Genomic DNA, 15,851 nt, shown 5'->3' on the forward strand with positions numbered 1-15,851 from the left:
TCACCTGACTCCCACAACCAGCCCTCCCGCCCCTTACCACCCCGGACACCCTAGACCGACACTCAGCCAACAGCACGTGGTCCAGGGGGCCCAGCTTCCCATTGGTTGCCGGTCTTCCTTCCTCGCGATTGGCAGGGGCCCAGCCCCAGGTCCCCCCTTCGCGCCCTGTGGTGGTACAGCCTGTCGCGGCTTTAGGCGGGGTGGGAAGGTCCACTGCGCCGGGGCGCCGGGGGGGTGCGGGAAGAGCCGGGAGAGGCGGAGGGATCCCTCTGGAATGTTTCCGTCGGGCCCACCCGGGGCAGGGCGGCACGGCGAGGATTGGCCACGAGCGTCGGACGGCGGCTCCTGATTGGCCGGGCTCGGGCGCGGACCCCGCCCCCCCGGCCGCGGCTGAGGGAGAGGCCCGGGCCGGAGTTTGCGGAGGGCCGAGCCGGGCGCGCGCAGGGTGGCGGTGGCGGCGGCGGCGCAGGTGAGTGCCCCCGCGGGCGGGGCGCGGCACAGCGGCTTCGGGGACCCCAGCGCGGACCTGCGGGGTAGCAGACCCGCGGGGATTCGGCAGATCGAGCGGGGTGGGGCCAGCCCCATGGACAGGGCTGGAGGTCTAGGTTGGGCTCCAGGATGCCCGAGGCCCCTTCCCAGAGGGGCGCCTGTCTCCCCGACAGGTTAGGGTCAAACGCCTGCCGCCGCTGGGTTGGAGTCGACAGCCCACCCTGCTCCCTGCGGTCCTCTGGACAGTCCCGGTCCCCAAGGGGACGGGCGCGGGGTCGGTATTTCTGAGCCCTGCCGGGGCACCTCCCTGGAGCTGGCCTCGTCCCAATCCTCCAGGGGCCTAGTGGGACCTATAATAATAATGGTCCCGATAATAATAATGAAAACATCACCCCGGCTAGCACTTACTGAACGCTTCCGTGTCAGGTATTTACCATGCATATCACTGAGTCTAAACACCTCATGGGAGGTGCTGTTACTTCTTTTAGAGGTGAAGCAACGAACCCAGAGAGGTGGAGTGACTTGCCCAAGGTGGCACAGCTAGTGAGTGACAGATCTGGAACTCAAACCCATGCTTCAGAGTCCAGAACTGCAGTCTCAACCCTTAGACTAGATGACTTGGTGGCCCAGTGGCTCCATGGTTCAGGTGTTCCTGACCAGCTCCTTTGCCGGCTGCTGTTCCCACCCCCCCACCCATGCACACATCTGGGCCACACCTGCTGGTCTTTGCTTTCCCCTTAAGAGGTCACCAGACACCAGTCCTACCTTGTCTCCCCTGTGCTAGAAAGACAAGACATGAACACTTAGGTCCTCAGAAGAGAGTGACACCTGCAGGGGAGACGGGGGGGCCTGGGGTTGCTTTGCCCGCTGGGCCCCTCTGGGAAGCTTGGGCTGACGCCTGGGCAGTAGGCGTTCTCCCCGGAAACGCCCAGGAGCCGGTTTTTCAAGACTGAATCAGAGGCCTCCCGCCCTCCTCTCCAAAGCAATATCCTATTAGAAAGGGGAGGCTTGGTATTGGTGACCCCCTGCCCCCAGCTTATGTCAGCTCCCAGGAACCCCCTTCCCCACTTCCTGCTGCCCCCACCATGATTCTGCGTGGTTGTGGAGTTGCTAAGTTTCAGGCCCTTCCCAGGGAAGAGACGGTGGGATGCTGGGATTCAAGCCAATGTGCTTGGTGCTCAGGCTGGCACTCTTTTTCTCTATCCCTATGTTCAGGTTTGAGGGGAGACTCAGAACGTGGGGAGGGGGTGGCAGCAACTCCATGGAATGTTCTGAGGATAGGAGGGCTCAGAGAGTAGTCAGAATGAGGACATCAGGCACATCCGTCCATTCTACAGACATTTATTGAGCACCTGCTATGTACCAGGCATGGTTCTTGGCACAGAGGATGCAATAGCGAACAAGACAAAAATCCCTCCTCTGTAGGAGCTGCCATTCTAGTTGGGGGGCGGGGGGTACAGGCAACAAGTAAGTTAACAAGTAAATAAAGAAGGTACCTGCAGATGGTAGAAGTGCTAGGTGCTATGAATAAAATATGAGGGGGTGGCATGGTAGAATCTTGGGGGGAGCTCTTGGAGGAGGTGACTTTGGAGACAGGATCTAAGGACAAAAAGAAGGTAGCCTCACGAAGATCAGGCAAGGGGCTCAGCCCCATTAAGGACTCTGACACTAGATGGAGCTTGGAATAGTGTGGCTGAGCCACCAGCTGCAGCTAAAGTGTCGATTCTGCAGGGGTCTGTGGCTCATATTAAGGAGTTTGGAGCTTTTCCTCTGGAAGGTGGGAAACTGTTGTAAGTTTTGAAGCTGGGGAGTGACACGATCTGGTTTACATTTTAAAATAGAGACACGAAGTGAAATAGCAGCCTAAGACTGAAAGACAAGAGTTCTGCCAGGGCAACATGTAATTGAGTGCATGGGCCTGAGCCGTCTGGACCACAGGGGCGGGTTCCAGCAGGCTGAGGCAAGCCAGGGAGGCTGCCTGGAGGAGGTGGCCTAGGCTAGACCTCCGCAGGCAGAGTGGAGTGGACTGGGAGGTTTCTGGGCCGGGCCAGGCAGGGGAGGAGGCCATAATAATAATGACAATAATAGTAACAATTTCCTTAAATCAAATGTCAGGCAAAATGCTAATCAGGTTGTTTGCATAATCTCTTTGGATTCCTGTATAGGAATTCTGCTGGTTTTTTTTGAATGAGAAAACTGAGGCCCCATCACATGAAGTGACTTGCCCACCGCTACACAGCTGGTAAGTGGCAAGGGTGGGATTTGAACTCAGGCTGCCCTGCCTCTTCTAGCCTGGAAGGCAAATTCATTAATCACTTACTTTCCTCACTGCCATTATTCCCCCCTCGCCAGTGAGGATATAGAAACTCACCTGAACCAGGGCAGCAAGCCTAGGCAGAGTAATGAGATTGGGAATTGGTGATCAGGATGTGGGGGCCCTGGGTCAAGGAGGAAGTTTGAATCTTGTCAACTGACTGAAAGGTGGTACAGATGGAAATAGTAGTTAAAAAAAAGATCACCATTTATGGAACCCTTCTCATGTGCCAGGAACTGTTCCAGGCACATGTATGATTTCCTTGGAGCTCAGAGAAGATAAGACACACCCAAGGTCACACCGCTAGTAAGTGGAGAGGTCGGGTTCCAGACTCATGTTCACAGCATCCTGCTGAGATGTGTGAGGGGCAGCAGGAAGAGAACCAGAGGAGGTGATGATAAGGGGTTTGGGATTTTTTTGTTTTAATCTTTTTTTTTTTAAGATTTTATTTATTTGATAGAAGATACAGCGAGAGAGGGAACACAAGCAAGGGGAGTGGGAAAGGGAGAAGCAGGCTTCCCGCTGAGCAGGGAGCCAGATGTGGGGCTTGATCCCAGGACCCTGAGATCATGATCTGAGCTGAATGAAGGAAGATGCTTAACAACTGAGCCACCCAGACACCCCTCGTTTTAATCTTTTTAAGCATCACTGAGTGTGATGAAATAATCTGAGGGGACAGCATTGGTTTATTCATTCAGAATTTGCTTTTTGTCAAATATTCAGCAAATTCCTACCATGATGGGTGCTGTGGATAGACAGATGAAGTAACCAATAAAATACTAGTATCCCAAATATATAAAGAGTTTCCACAAATCAATAAGAAAAGAAAGACAGGCATTATAATAAAAAACAAACAAACTGCAATTTTTAAAAATGGGCAAAGACTTAAATAGGCAATTCACAAAAGGACACATCCAAGCAGTTAATAAATGTCTTAAAAGTTGTTAAATGTGGAGCCTGGGTGGCTCAGTCGGTTAAACATCCGACTCTTGATGTCGGCCCAGGTCATGATCTCTGTTGCGAGATTAAGCCCCTCAGTGGGCTCTGCACTAGTTGTGGAGCCTGCTTAAGATTCAAGTCCCTCCCTCTCCCTCTGCCCTTCCCTGCCACCACCCATTACCAAAAAAAATGTTGTTATGCATCCTTGATTATGAAGGGAGTGAAAACAAAACCGCAGTGAAAAGTGAGGGAGATATTCTGTGTCTGTGTGGCTGGATGGAGCACCTGCCTTGTCCCTAGCACTGTGCTGGGAGGCAAAGAATGAGGACCACAGAGGTGGGGCTTGCGCTTTTGGGGGCAAGACAAGACTCCCTCGGGGCAGGGCCTCCAGCCTGTGCTCCTCTGCCTCCCCAGAGCCAGGCACAGGGACTGGTGGGCTAAGGAATATTAGGATCACTCATCCATTCATTCATTCAGCAAATATTTATTGAGCACCTGCTACTCACCGGGCACTGTTCTCTGCACTGAGAGTATAGGAATGAAAAAGGCAGACAAAATTCCTTGCCCTTTGAGAAAACAGTGAACAAGAACAGTGGATGAAATGAGTTGTGGGAGATGCCAGAGGGCAGAGTCCGGTGTAGAAGCCCTGAGTCTGGGCTGCACCAGGGATGCCAAAGGAACAGGGGAAAGGCCTGTGTACTTGAGAGGTATGAGCAAGGCGGAGAGTGGGAGGAGAGGAGGGGAGGGCAGTGATGGAGGGCAGATTTTGGGAGGTCTGTGGGTCGAGGGAAGGATGTTGGCTTTTACTTTGAAAGAAGTGGGAGCCCCGGGTTGGGGGAGGGGGTGGTCAGAGCAGACGACAGGTGTGATGTGACATATGTTTTACAGGATCATTCTGGCTGCTGTGTTGACATAGACCGTGGAGAGTGAGGGCAGAAGCCGGCAGACTTGGAGGAGGCGACTGCACTAGTGTAGGTGAGAGATGCTGGGGTTGGAGCAGGGGCGACTGGAGGAGGTGTTGAAGAACAGATGAATGAATGCAGGTGCAAACAAATAGAGGCACGAGAGTGGGTGCAGCCAACTGGGCTTGGCTGAATCCAGTATGGCCCCCTGGAGGAAGAGATTTTAAGGGAGGGAGCAGAAGTCCTCTTTACACAGAAAAATGTGGCATAAGGAGATCCTTACCACAGCCTGGCCAGGTGGGTGGAATGTCCCCCCTTGCAGAGCAGACATCCCAAGCCCAGGGTGGATGGAGTTGCTTAGGGAGCCATGCTGCGTGGGCGTCAGACAGACCAGAGTGTGCAGCCGGATTCTGTGACTATGGACGTGTGACTCAAAAATGAAATCTGAGCTCTTTCCCAGTCTGGAAGGCCTGCAGAGTCGACCCCTCCCACCCCCTGTCGCCTCTTGTAGAACCCCTCTTCTGTCTCCCATTGCTCGCTGCACTCTGGTTACACTGGGCTCCTGCTGTTCTGTAAGCCTGAGAGTCTGCTCAGAGCCCTCCCGTGGCCACCACCTCACACGGAGCAAAGTCCTCCCTGGGCGCAGGAGGCCCTGCTAGCTCTGCCCCATCCCCTCCCTGCCCTCACCTCCTCCTGCTGTCCCCCTTAGCACTCTGTTCCAGCCACACAGGCCTCCCTGCTCTTCTTCAAACACACCAAGCACGTCCCCACTTCAGGGCCTTTGTACGTTCCCTCTGCCTGGAGCCGACCTGCTCACATCCTCATGTGGATACTGTTTCCTGTCACTCAGGTCTCAGGTTCAGTTTCACCTGCTCAGAGAGGCCCTCCTTGAACTTGGGTGTAGAAGAACTTGCCTTGTTTTATTGTCTTCATAGCACAATTAGGAATTATATTAGACTTTCACACATGTGCTTGCTCACTGTGTGTCTTTTCTGGACTATATGTTCTGGACAGCTGGACAGAGCCCCAGCTAGCATACATGGCAATCTAGAAGGGAATTGGAAGGAGGCAGCCCTTCCCCCTGGCAAACACATCAGCTTGACAAGCAGAGCACAGGCTGAATGAATTTCAGTCCCACTTGCAACCCTGGTCTGGTGCTTTTACACAGTGAACAACCTGTGTAACTGCACATAGTGGCCCTGGTCAGGGAACTTGGTTATCTTACTGAAGGCAAGATCTGCAGTGCTGCATGGAGTATAGTAAGTATGCAAAAAATATTTGTTTGAAAGGAGGGAGGAAGGAAAAAAGGGAGAGTGGAGGTAAAGGAAAGAAAAAGACTGTATCAGTCAGGACAAGTTTTGCAACAGTAACAAAGAACCCCCCAAATCTTAGTGGCTGAACTCCACAAAGGTTTATTTTTTTTGTTCCTGCTACATCATCGTAGCTCAGCAGGAGGTTCCATTCATTATAGTCACTCAGGGCCTGGCCAATGGAGTCACTACCACATCAAATGCACCCTGCCCAGGAAATAGAGAACCCCGGCATCTCTCACTCCAGTGAGCAAATGCTTTCAGCCCAGAAATGTCATGGGTCACTTCCTCTCACAATTCATTGGGCAGAACTATAGTCATATGCCCGCCCAGTCACACAGAGGTCAGCAAGTGTCACCTGCCCGTGTGCTTTGAAGGGAGAGTCAGTTTTTTTGTGCACAGCACTAGTGACCATCGGTGCCAATAGAAAAATAAAGGGGAATGTAACCACTCCGAGCCTCCATTTTCTCATCTGCTAAATGGGCATCCTCGTAACATAATATTGTCCCCACATCCCGATGTGGTGTGAGGATGAAGGAAGGTCACAGTGTAGTTTGCTTGGGGTCTTAGCAGGTATTAGCTGCTCATATTACTTCTCTACAAGGTGTGTAAGTGCTGGGCCCCGGTTTTGAACCAAGGCCAGTCTATTCTCTAAATATTTCCTAAGGCCAGTAGGGGGCTAACAGTGTGGGAGAGGCAACCTTAGGCCACTGCCCGGGCCCTGAGTGCATTTTCCTGCCCTGCAGATCTCCTGAGCGAGCTCACGCTTCTCGCTGCTCATGCCGCTGGGACTGGGGCGGCGGAAAAAGGCGCCGCCTCTGGTGGAAAATGAGGAGGCTGAGCCAGGCCGTGGGGGGCTGGGCGTGGGGGAGCCGGGGCCCCTGGGTGGGGGTGGGGTAGGGGGGCCCCAAATGGGCCTGCCCCCCCCTCCCCCGGCCCTGCGGCCCCGCCTCGTGTTCCACACCCAGCTGGCCCACGGCAGTCCCACGGGTCGCATTGAGGGCTTCACCAACGTCAAGGAGCTGTATGGAAAGATCGCCGAGGCCTTCCGGCTGCCAGCTGCCGAGGTACCCACTGGGGAGCTGGGCGCCAGGGTCCCTGATGGTGAGCTGAGGCCTGGGCATGCCTCCTCCTCGTGAGCTGTGGCTCAGATGCTGAAGTTCCATACACCAAGGCCTGCTCCCTAGTGGATCATGAGAGCTGGTGGCCACACTGAATGCCAAGTTCCCATCAGTCATTAGGATGCCTGCACTCCAGTGAACTATGGAAAGCTGGAGATTAGGGCTGAGTGCTGAGTTCCCATTAGGCACTGGGAGGCCTATGCCCCGTGGACAGCAGAAATGGGTGGCCAGGGCTGGATGCGACATTCCTATCATGCATTAGGAGGTTTACGCCCCAGTTGATTATGGGATCTGAACGTCAGATGCGAGGTTGATTTCTCTGTGATGCATTGGGAGGCCTTACCCCAAGGACTTGGGAGCTGAAGGAAGGGAGGCAAGAAAAGTAACAGTAGGACTGAGCAGGAAGTAGATGCAGGGGTCCTAGTAGGTGTGGTGGGTATCCTGTGCCCCTTTATTTGTTCCACAAGCCCTTACTGAGCACCCACTGTGTGCCAGACTCTGTGCCCTGGGAGCTGCAGGGAGTTTTTGCTAGAACAGAAATCCCAGCCCTAGCAGAGCTGCCTCCTGGAGGGGGGCACTCTGGGGTGGTCAGGCACTGGGGTGGGGACCCACAGCCCTTTCCCAGTTCCCTCCTTGCCCCTCAGGTGGTGGTTAGCAAAGGGTGAGAGAGGGAGGTAAGGGTTGAGTGTCTCCCCCCCATGCAGGTGATGTTCTGTACCCTCAACACCCACAAAGTGGACATGGACAAGCTCTTGGGGGGCCAGATCGGGCTGGAGGACTTCATCTTTGCCCACGTCAAGGGGCAGCGCAAGGAGGTAGAGGTGTTCAAGTCAGAGGAGGCGCTGGGGCTCACCATCACTGACAACGGGGCCGGCTATGCCTTCATCAAGGTGCTTGGGGGGGATGGGGCCCCCGGAGTCCTGAGGGTGAGGATGGGCCGTGGGAGTGCAGGCCAGAGCCCTGGGGGCTGACAGCTGCTCTCCCCGCAGCGTATTAAGGAGGGAAGCGTGATCGACCATATCCAGCTCATCAGTGTGGGTGACATGATTGAGGCCATCAACGGACAGAGTCTGCTGGGCTGCCGGCACTACGAGGTGGCCCGTCTGCTCAAGGAGCTGCCCCGAGGCCGCACCTTCACACTGAAGCTCACAGAGCCCCGCAAGGCCTTTGGTGAGGGGGCTTCCACCTCGACCTCCGTGGAGGCCCTATTTGCTTGGGTTCAGGCCACAGTGGCAGGGAAGCACCAGCAGGTGGCGCCCAAGGCCAGCCAGCTGCAGTGGAGTGGGGGGATAGCTCCGCCTTGCCCTGGGGAGGGGGTGCTGGCTCTCCGCCCAGCCTGGGAGGAGGGTGAGAACAAGGAGGAAGTTGCCCCCGCACCCAGCTTCCCCGAACCATTAGCCCAGCCAAGTGCCCCCAACCCTGGCAAGCTACCCCCCAGCCCTGAAAAGCCAGGGTTGGCTGCCCTGTTCCTGAACCCCCACTTTTCTGTCTGACTTCACTAACTCTCTGGAATGGGCCTAAGGCCCCTGAGGTGGGGGTGGGGGACTCTCAAACACTTCCCCAGGCAGATAGGGCTGGTCTTTGACCCAGCAGCTATATCCCCTTGGCCTTGGGGAGAACAGCTTAAGACCCAGACCCCACCCCCTTCCTGTCCCTCAGGCCCTGGGAACAGGGCCCCCTTTTGTCTCCCCTCCAGCCTTTTCCATTCTCAGCCCCTGCCTGTCCGTACCCCCTCCCTCGCTCCCCACTCCATGCCAAGCCTGGGTCAGGAGTCCTGCCCTCCTGGGGTCACCTCAGACCCCAAATCCCCAGAGCCTGCAGAAGCTTGGAGAAGGTAGAAGGGGGTATCAGAGGCCAGGCTGCTGGGGATCCTGCCCAAGGTATGCTGGAATTGGGCTTCCCAGACCCTTAACCCTTCCTGCCTTCCACAGACATGATCGGTGTACGCTCAGGGGGTGGCCGCCCAGGCTCTGGCCCCCAGCTGGGCACTGGCCGAGGGACCCTCCGGCTCAGATCCCGTGGCCCTGCCACAGTAGAAGATGTGGTGAGTATTCTAGCCAGGGCCCAGCCCTCCTTCCCCAGGCATCCATAGGTGGCTCTGGGCAATAGATTCAAATCCACCTCTGCCACACACCAGCTCTGGGACATTTGTTGGGCAGGTGGGCCTCAGTTTCCTTGTTTGTAAAGTAGTGGGGATAGTAATACCATCACAGGTTGTGGTGAGGATGAGCTGTGGGTCAGTATGTGTAAAGTGGTGAAAAGAGTGTCCCGCACTTAATAGGTACGATTATAAATACGTTCACATTATTGTAATGTCATTGTCCCTCCCCCCGCCAGCCCTCAGCCTTTGAGGAGAAGGCGATTGAGAAGGTAGATGACCTGCTGGAGAGCTACATGGGCATCAGGGACACGGAGTTGGGTGAGTGGGGACGTCTGGATCTGGGGATGGGTGTGAGCCTGGGGGAAGGGGCTTCTAGGTCATGTGGGGCTGGGTCTAACCTGAGGACCTCTGTCATCTGTGCTTCCATTCTGCGCCCCCCACCCTTGTCCAGCGGCCACCATGGTGGAGCTTGGAAAGGACAAAAGGAACCCAGATGAGCTAGCCGAGGCCCTGGATGAACGGCTTGGTGACTTTGCCTTCCCTGATGAGTTCGTCTTTGACGTCTGGGGTGCCATTGGGGATGCCAAGGTCGGCCGCTTCTAGGCCCCCTTCCAGACCTCTCAGTGACCTGGCTCCGCTTGGTGGGAGCCCCCCGTGGGAGGGCCACCATGGCCTGGACCCCAGCATCTGGCTTGGACCTTTGCTCCGCACCCCAAGGATGACACAGAGTGGAGGTGGGCCCGGGCCTCTGCCCCACTCCAATCGGTACCACCCCACCCCAGTTCCCACCCTGGCTGGGGTGCCCAGTCCCCCCTTGCCATGTTCCCCACCTACCTCAGCTGGGTCAGGCACGGGGTGGGGGGAGGGACCAGCCAGATTGGGCGGCCACCCCCGCCCCCAACACTTTCCGCATCAGCTGCCAAACTGGTCTCTCATCTCCCTGGGGCCTGTTTGGGGGTCGTGACCTCCCTCATTTCCTGCTGCAGGGAATTCAGAAGGGGGGCATCCCCCCCTCAGCAAATGCAATAATGCCCTCCCCCTCCGTGCCCCACCCAGAGAGGAGCCCCCTCACGGTGGAGTCTGTTACCTCCGCATTGGAAACACTAGTCTGCTGTGAACCCCGAACCTCCCTCCCTCCCCTGCCCTCTGTGTCTCCCTCAGCCCAGCCTCAGACAGAAGGGGCAGGAGGGAGGATGGCAGTGGGCTTTTGTATCTGAATTTGCTGTCTTGAACATAAAGAATCTATCTGCTGTTGGACCTGTGTGGCGGCTTCAGCTTTGGCTTCGTGGTGGGAGAAGGGGGTGAGCCAAGGCTGGGAAAGAATGTAGCAGCTGAAATCCATCCTCCTCGGGCTCCAAATTGAATTAGGAGCCTGCATGGGCCACCCTCCCAACCCGTTCCGCCTGATGAGGTTTCTGGCTGCGGGCCACCAGGCTTCCAGTCAAAGGCCGGAGCTTCCTGGCCTACTGAGGTTCAAATCTTGCTCCCTCTCCAACAAAGCCTCCCGCCACCTCAGGCCTGATGTGAACAGTGGGTGCAAGGCTGTTATCACCCAGGGCCATGGGGAACACCTGGGCCAGGCTGGGGGGTGGTGCAGAAGCTTGGCTTGGGAAAAGAAAGATGGGGGCCTGGGATAGAGGCCTGCTAAGGCAAATGCTGTGGGGAGGAGCCCTGCACCCAAGACCGAGGGGAGCAGTCATGATGTGGCCCCCGTTCCTGCGACGCTGGATGTGTGGGGTCTGCTGGCGTCCATGGCGCGCCGTGGTCTGCACTGGACATAAACCCAGAGCGCTTGTTTTGACAACTTACTTCATCCTTGAGGCTTGAGTGGGGATCAGGGAAGGGGGTGGGCCCCTGGCCAGACCCGGAGGGAAGGGCAGGAATTGAAGCGAGGGGAGCCAGGCCAGAGGTCCTTGCTGGAATGTCTGAGGTCAGCCCGCTCCCCTTTTTCATCCCTCCTTTCAACAGGAGGACCTGCCCGGGAAAGGGGAGCTGGGACGGATGGCTGGGCTTGGGGTGTGTGTGCAGCCTTCCTGGGGTGGGATGGAGACAGCTGTTGGTAGGGTCCCTCTCAATGTCTCTGTGCTGGCAAACAGCTCAGGTCGTGAAAGGGTGTAGCTGTGTGTCTCAGTGGTTAGGCAGTAAGACTGTGTCTGACAGAGTTTTGGTGGTTTTTGACTCTGTCGAGGGAACAGGATGTAATGACTGTCTTCATGTTCCAAGGTGTTTGTGGGTGTAACCTGCAGCAACCTGTGTGGAGTGTGGCCCTGTAAGGGCAGCTCGGGGGGGTCCCAGGCTGTGAGGGTGTGTGTCTCTGGGTGTTAGGAAACACCTAACACCTTCGTGGGGTAGGTGTTGACCAGCTAGATCTCCAGATGTCCAGGAGGTGGCACTCCTGTATGTGTATGGTGTATGGAGTATATTCATGGTACTGGTCTTGGACTCTTAGGGTTGTCTGTGGGTGATATGGAGTGTGGCTAGTGGGCTGTCTCAGAGTAGGGATTGTGTGGGTCTCGGTGCTGAGACTGGATCTCCCAGCACTTTCTCACGGGAATGCATTTCAGCATTGTTGAGAGAAATTAAAGCAAGTAACAATGGGGGCACCTCTGGGGGTCATGGAGGTGACACAGTCACAGTGCATTCAGGTGTATGACAATGGCCGACCCCAAAGCTCTGAGGAACATGGCTACTGCTGAGCCGGAGACAGACTGACGGTATCTGGTCGTAGGGTGTTAAGAGGTATAATGGTGTGTAAGTGTAAGGTGTGTGTGTGTGTGTGTGTGCCCTTCCTTCTCAGGGCAGGATGTGAGGCTGCAGTTGTGTGTCTCAGGAGAGAGTCCCCTGGTCACTGGACCTCTTGGTTCCCCTGCCCCTCTTCAGCCTCCTCTCCTGCCCCCCTCCCCCAGGGTATGACTTGCTGCTGGCCCTGGCTGGAGCTCTAAGCCCCTGTGTAAATTGTGGGCGAGTCTCCTGGCCAGGCTGGGCCTGACCCAAGTTGGTCCACGTGAGGCACTGCCCACCACCACCGACCCAGCATCCACGAAGGCTTTGGCAGGGCAAGAGGGTGTTGCGGACCCCAAACAGGGTTAGCCCCCAACCTCACAGTTCCTGTGGGGGCAGAGGCACCCCCTGCAGCCACCCCAGTGCACCGCCCTGGGCGATGCTCACATTTTCCAGTGTTTAGATTTTATCCGCTTTATTAATGAGGCAGGCGAAAGGCCCACGCCTGGGGGGAGGGGAGGAAGAGGGCTACTCCCGCCCTGCCAGGGGGAGGGGGTCATGGGGAACCAGGCCAACTCCCCAGGAGCCCCCTTCCTGATGGGGCAGCTGGGGTCCAGAGTGGCCCCTGCCCACTGCCAGGAGCACAGAGGGGTCTTTGCCACTGGGGGGGGGGGCGCCCTGTGGGCACGAGATGGCTGGAGTGGCCCCTGGAGGCCAGAGCGGGCAGCGGGAGGAGGCAGGGAGCCGAGGAGCCGCCCCAGGAGGGAGGGAGAGGGAGCGGCTGGCCTGCCAGAGAGCTCTAGTGCAGCGGGCGCGGGTGCAGCAGGCAGCAGGGCCAAGCAGCAGGCGATGGGGACCTGGAGTCCCAAGCTGTGTGGGTAAGAAGCATGGGGATCTCTGGTGGGGGAGGAGGGTTTGGAAGATGGGACCATGCCTACTTTAGTCACTCTGTCCTGTGTTCTTGACTCCCAGGCCCATCTGTCTGTCCCTGTCAGTCTTACTGTCTGTCTGCCTTTCCCATGTGGCCAGCAGGCAGTTCTGCCCTTTTAGTCCTCACCTTCAGGTTATCAGGGATGGGTGGTGCTAGGTCCACGTTGAGGGCTTTGCGGCAGGGACCTGGAGCTGGTGGGAATGGGAACCAGAGGGCATCCATGGTGAGGCAGCTGTGGTCAGGGGCAGAGCCAGGGCGAGACAGTAACAGAACCCTCGGGAGTGTAGGGACAGGGACGGTGGGGACAGAGATGTGGCTGTGGGGAAAAGGACAATGAGGTGGGGAGAGATGTGCCCATGGTGGCAGAGGGGGTGCTGTGAACATTAAACATGGGACTGGAGAAGAGGTGACATGTGATGGTCGGGGATGGGGCAGTGAGGTCAGGTGGGGCCCTGCGATCAGAAATGGGTCAGCAGGTGTCAGATGGAGCCAGGGGCAAGGAATTCGCTGTGGCGCAAAAATGCGGTGGGTGTCAGAGCTAGATCTGTGACGCCCAGCGGTGGGGACAGACTCGAAGGCCAGAGACCCAGGAACCAAGGTGGACAGAGAAGGTGGTGAGGGCAAGAATGAGGCCTCAAGCAAGAGATGGGCTGATGAAGCAGAGGAGGTCAAAGGGGTGGGGAATAGGGCAACCAGGGTCATCTGCAGTGGCGGTGGGCAGAGTCGATAGAAGAATGCCGTGGCATCAAATGGGTCCGGTTGATCCGAGGTGGGACTGCCTGCCAGTCCCATTCGGATGGTGGGCAGTGTGCTCCTAGCTGGCCTCACCATGCCCTCTTCTCCTCTCCCCTGCCTCCACCCCAGCACCTGACATGAGTCTCTGCGGGCCCCTCAACCTGAGCCTGGCTGGCGAGGCGACCACATGTGCAGAGCCCGGGGCTCTCAACGCGTCGGCTGGGCCTCCCTCCGGCCGGGCAGGCGCATCACCAGCGCTGCCCATCTTCTCCATGACCCTGGGCGCCGTGTCCAACGTGCTGGCGCTGGCGCTGCTGGCGCAGGCCACGGGCCGCCTGCGGCGCCGCCGATCGGCCGCCACCTTCCTGCTGTTCGTCGCCAGCCTTCTGGCCACTGACCTGGCAGGCCACGTCATCCCCGGGGCGCTGGTGCTGCGCCTGTACGCGGCGGGCCGCTCGCCGGCGGGCGGCGCCTGCCACTTCCTGGGAGGTTGCATGGTCTTCTTCGGCCTGTGCCCCCTGCTACTGGGCTGCGGCATGGCCGTGGAGCGCTGCGTGGGCGTCACGCGGCCGCTGCTGCACGCGGCGCGCGTCTCCACCGCCCGCGCGCGCCTGGCGCTGGCCGCGCTGGCCGCCGTGGCTTTGGCGGTGGCGCTGCTGCCCCTGGCGCGCGTGGGCCGCTACGAGCTGCAGTACCCCGGCACGTGGTGCTTCATCGGCCTGCGCCCGGCGGGCGGGTGGCGCCAGGCGCTGCTCGCCAGCCTATTCGCCGGCCTCGGCCTGGCGGCGCTGCTCGCCGCGCTCGTGTGCAACACGCTCAGCGGCCTGGCCTTGCTGCGCGCCCGCTGGCGCCGCCGCTCTCGACGCCGTCCTCCTGCATGCGGCCCTGATGGTCGCCGTCTCCGGGGGGCGCGCGCGCCCCGCTCAGCCTCAGCTTCGTCCTCCTCGTCCGTCGCTTCGGTCCCCGGAGGCTCCCCGGGCCGTGGCTCAGCGCGCCGAGCCCGCGCTCACGATGTGGAGATGGTGGGCCAGCTCGTGGGCATCATGGTGGTGTCGTGCATCTGCTGGAGCCCGCTGCTGGTGAGGGGCGCACACGCCCCTCCGGCCAGGCTCCTCCCTGCCCCTCCCACCCCTTTCCCTCCTAGGATACCTGGGTTCTCCCTTCCGCAGCCGGGGTCCCACCCCCTCGAGGCCCCACCTGTCAGGAAAGACCGCCCTTTGGCCTCTCCGTCTGACATCCCACCCCCTCCACCCAGTCCCCTTTTCTTACTCCCGCCCGGGGTCTTTGTAGTTCACCCCAGCCAGGCAAGCTTCCTCCCAGCCCCACCCCTCAGACCCGGACGCTTCATTCCCTAGCCCCTTCCACCACCACCCCATCCCGGCTCTCTTCTCCCCTCGGTCCCCAGCCCTTGGGGATCCCTGGGACTTCTCTCATTTTTTCTCAAGCCCCCACTCACTGAAGGCCAATGCTTCTGCCACGTTTTCTTCGCCCCTCTTTCCATAGTTCCTTCTTACGAAGACTTCCATTTCCTCTCCCTGTAAGCCCCTGCTCCCCCTCACAGCTCCCTTACCTTCCGGCCAAGCTCCCATCCATCCCAGCCCCACCCTCGGCCAGCCCCCTTCTCTTCCACCTGCCCCACCGCTCACACCTGCTTCTCCCGCAGGTGTTAGTGGTGCTGGCTGTCGGGGGCTGGGGCTCCAGCTCCCTGCAGCGGCCACTGTTTTTGGCCGTGCGCCTCGCTTCATGGAACCAGATCCTGGACCCCTGGGTGTACATCCTGCTGCGCCAGGCGGTGCTACGCCAACTGCTTCGCCTCCTGCCCCCGAGGGCCGGCACCAAGGGCAGCCCTGCGGATCTGGGCCTAACCAGGAGCGCCTGGGAGGCCAGCTCGCTGCGCAGCTCCAGGCACAGTAGCCTCAGCCACCTGTAGGAGAGCCAGGAGTCCCAGCGGCTAAGTCAGACCACCCCGGGCCGGGCCCAGGACCGCAGCGCGGAGCCTTCGGGGGAATAGTCATTTTGAGGACCTGCGCGCGGGGCATGTGTCGGGTCGGGGCTGTGGCAACCCTGTGACCAGGTGGGGGCGATAGAGGCGCCTCCTGAGCCTCCGGGGTGTGCAGTTCCGGGACTCTCCATACAGAGTCGCAGAGACGCCACACGAGATGCTGGAGCCGCTGGAGCATGCGCACAATACGCCACGGCTCCAGCCCTAGAGCCCTGGTTGTGTCGAGGAGCAGCTGAGTCGGAATCCTCGGCGCTTTGCGCTCCTGCCGCCGCCAGGGCGGACCCCA

The 15,851-nt window shown here is 58.5% G+C and overlaps 2 protein-coding genes across 3 annotated transcripts; both read left to right on the forward strand.

Annotated features, from left to right (window-relative positions):
- The first annotated feature begins 399 nt into the window (after nt 1-399).
- Nucleotides 400-10,433, forward strand: GIPC1 (GIPC PDZ domain containing family member 1). 2 transcript variants are annotated; one of them, XM_047700257.1, is made up of 8 exons: nt 400-469; nt 4,631-4,717; nt 6,701-7,021; nt 7,780-7,965; nt 8,065-8,245; nt 9,007-9,119; nt 9,413-9,494; nt 9,628-10,433. In XM_047700257.1, exons 3-8 carry the CDS (start codon nt 6,734-6,736, stop codon nt 9,777-9,779), a joined length of 1,002 nt encoding a protein of 333 aa, XP_047556213.1. In that variant the 5' UTR covers nt 400-469; nt 4,631-4,717; nt 6,701-6,733; the 3' UTR covers nt 9,780-10,433. The 2 variants fall into 2 exon arrangements, with proteins under 2 accessions (XP_047556213.1, XP_047556205.1); XM_047700249.1 differs by lacking the exon at nt 400-469 and adding an exon at nt 2,681-2,731.
- Nucleotides 10,434-12,569: 2,136 nt separating this feature from the next.
- Nucleotides 12,570-15,609, forward strand: PTGER1 (prostaglandin E receptor 1). The gene is made up of 3 exons (XM_047700147.1): nt 12,570-12,775; nt 13,693-14,642; nt 15,227-15,609. The coding sequence occupies exons 1-3, from the start codon at nt 12,589-12,591 to the stop codon at nt 15,491-15,493; spliced, it is 1,404 nt and encodes a 467-aa protein (XP_047556103.1). The 5' UTR covers nt 12,570-12,588; the 3' UTR covers nt 15,494-15,609.
- The last annotated feature ends 242 nt before the right edge of the window (nt 15,610-15,851 follow it).

This window comes from Lutra lutra, chromosome 1, assembly GCF_902655055.1.
Source record: "Lutra lutra chromosome 1, mLutLut1.2, whole genome shotgun sequence".
NCBI lineage: Eukaryota > Metazoa > Chordata > Mammalia > Carnivora > Mustelidae > Lutra > Lutra lutra.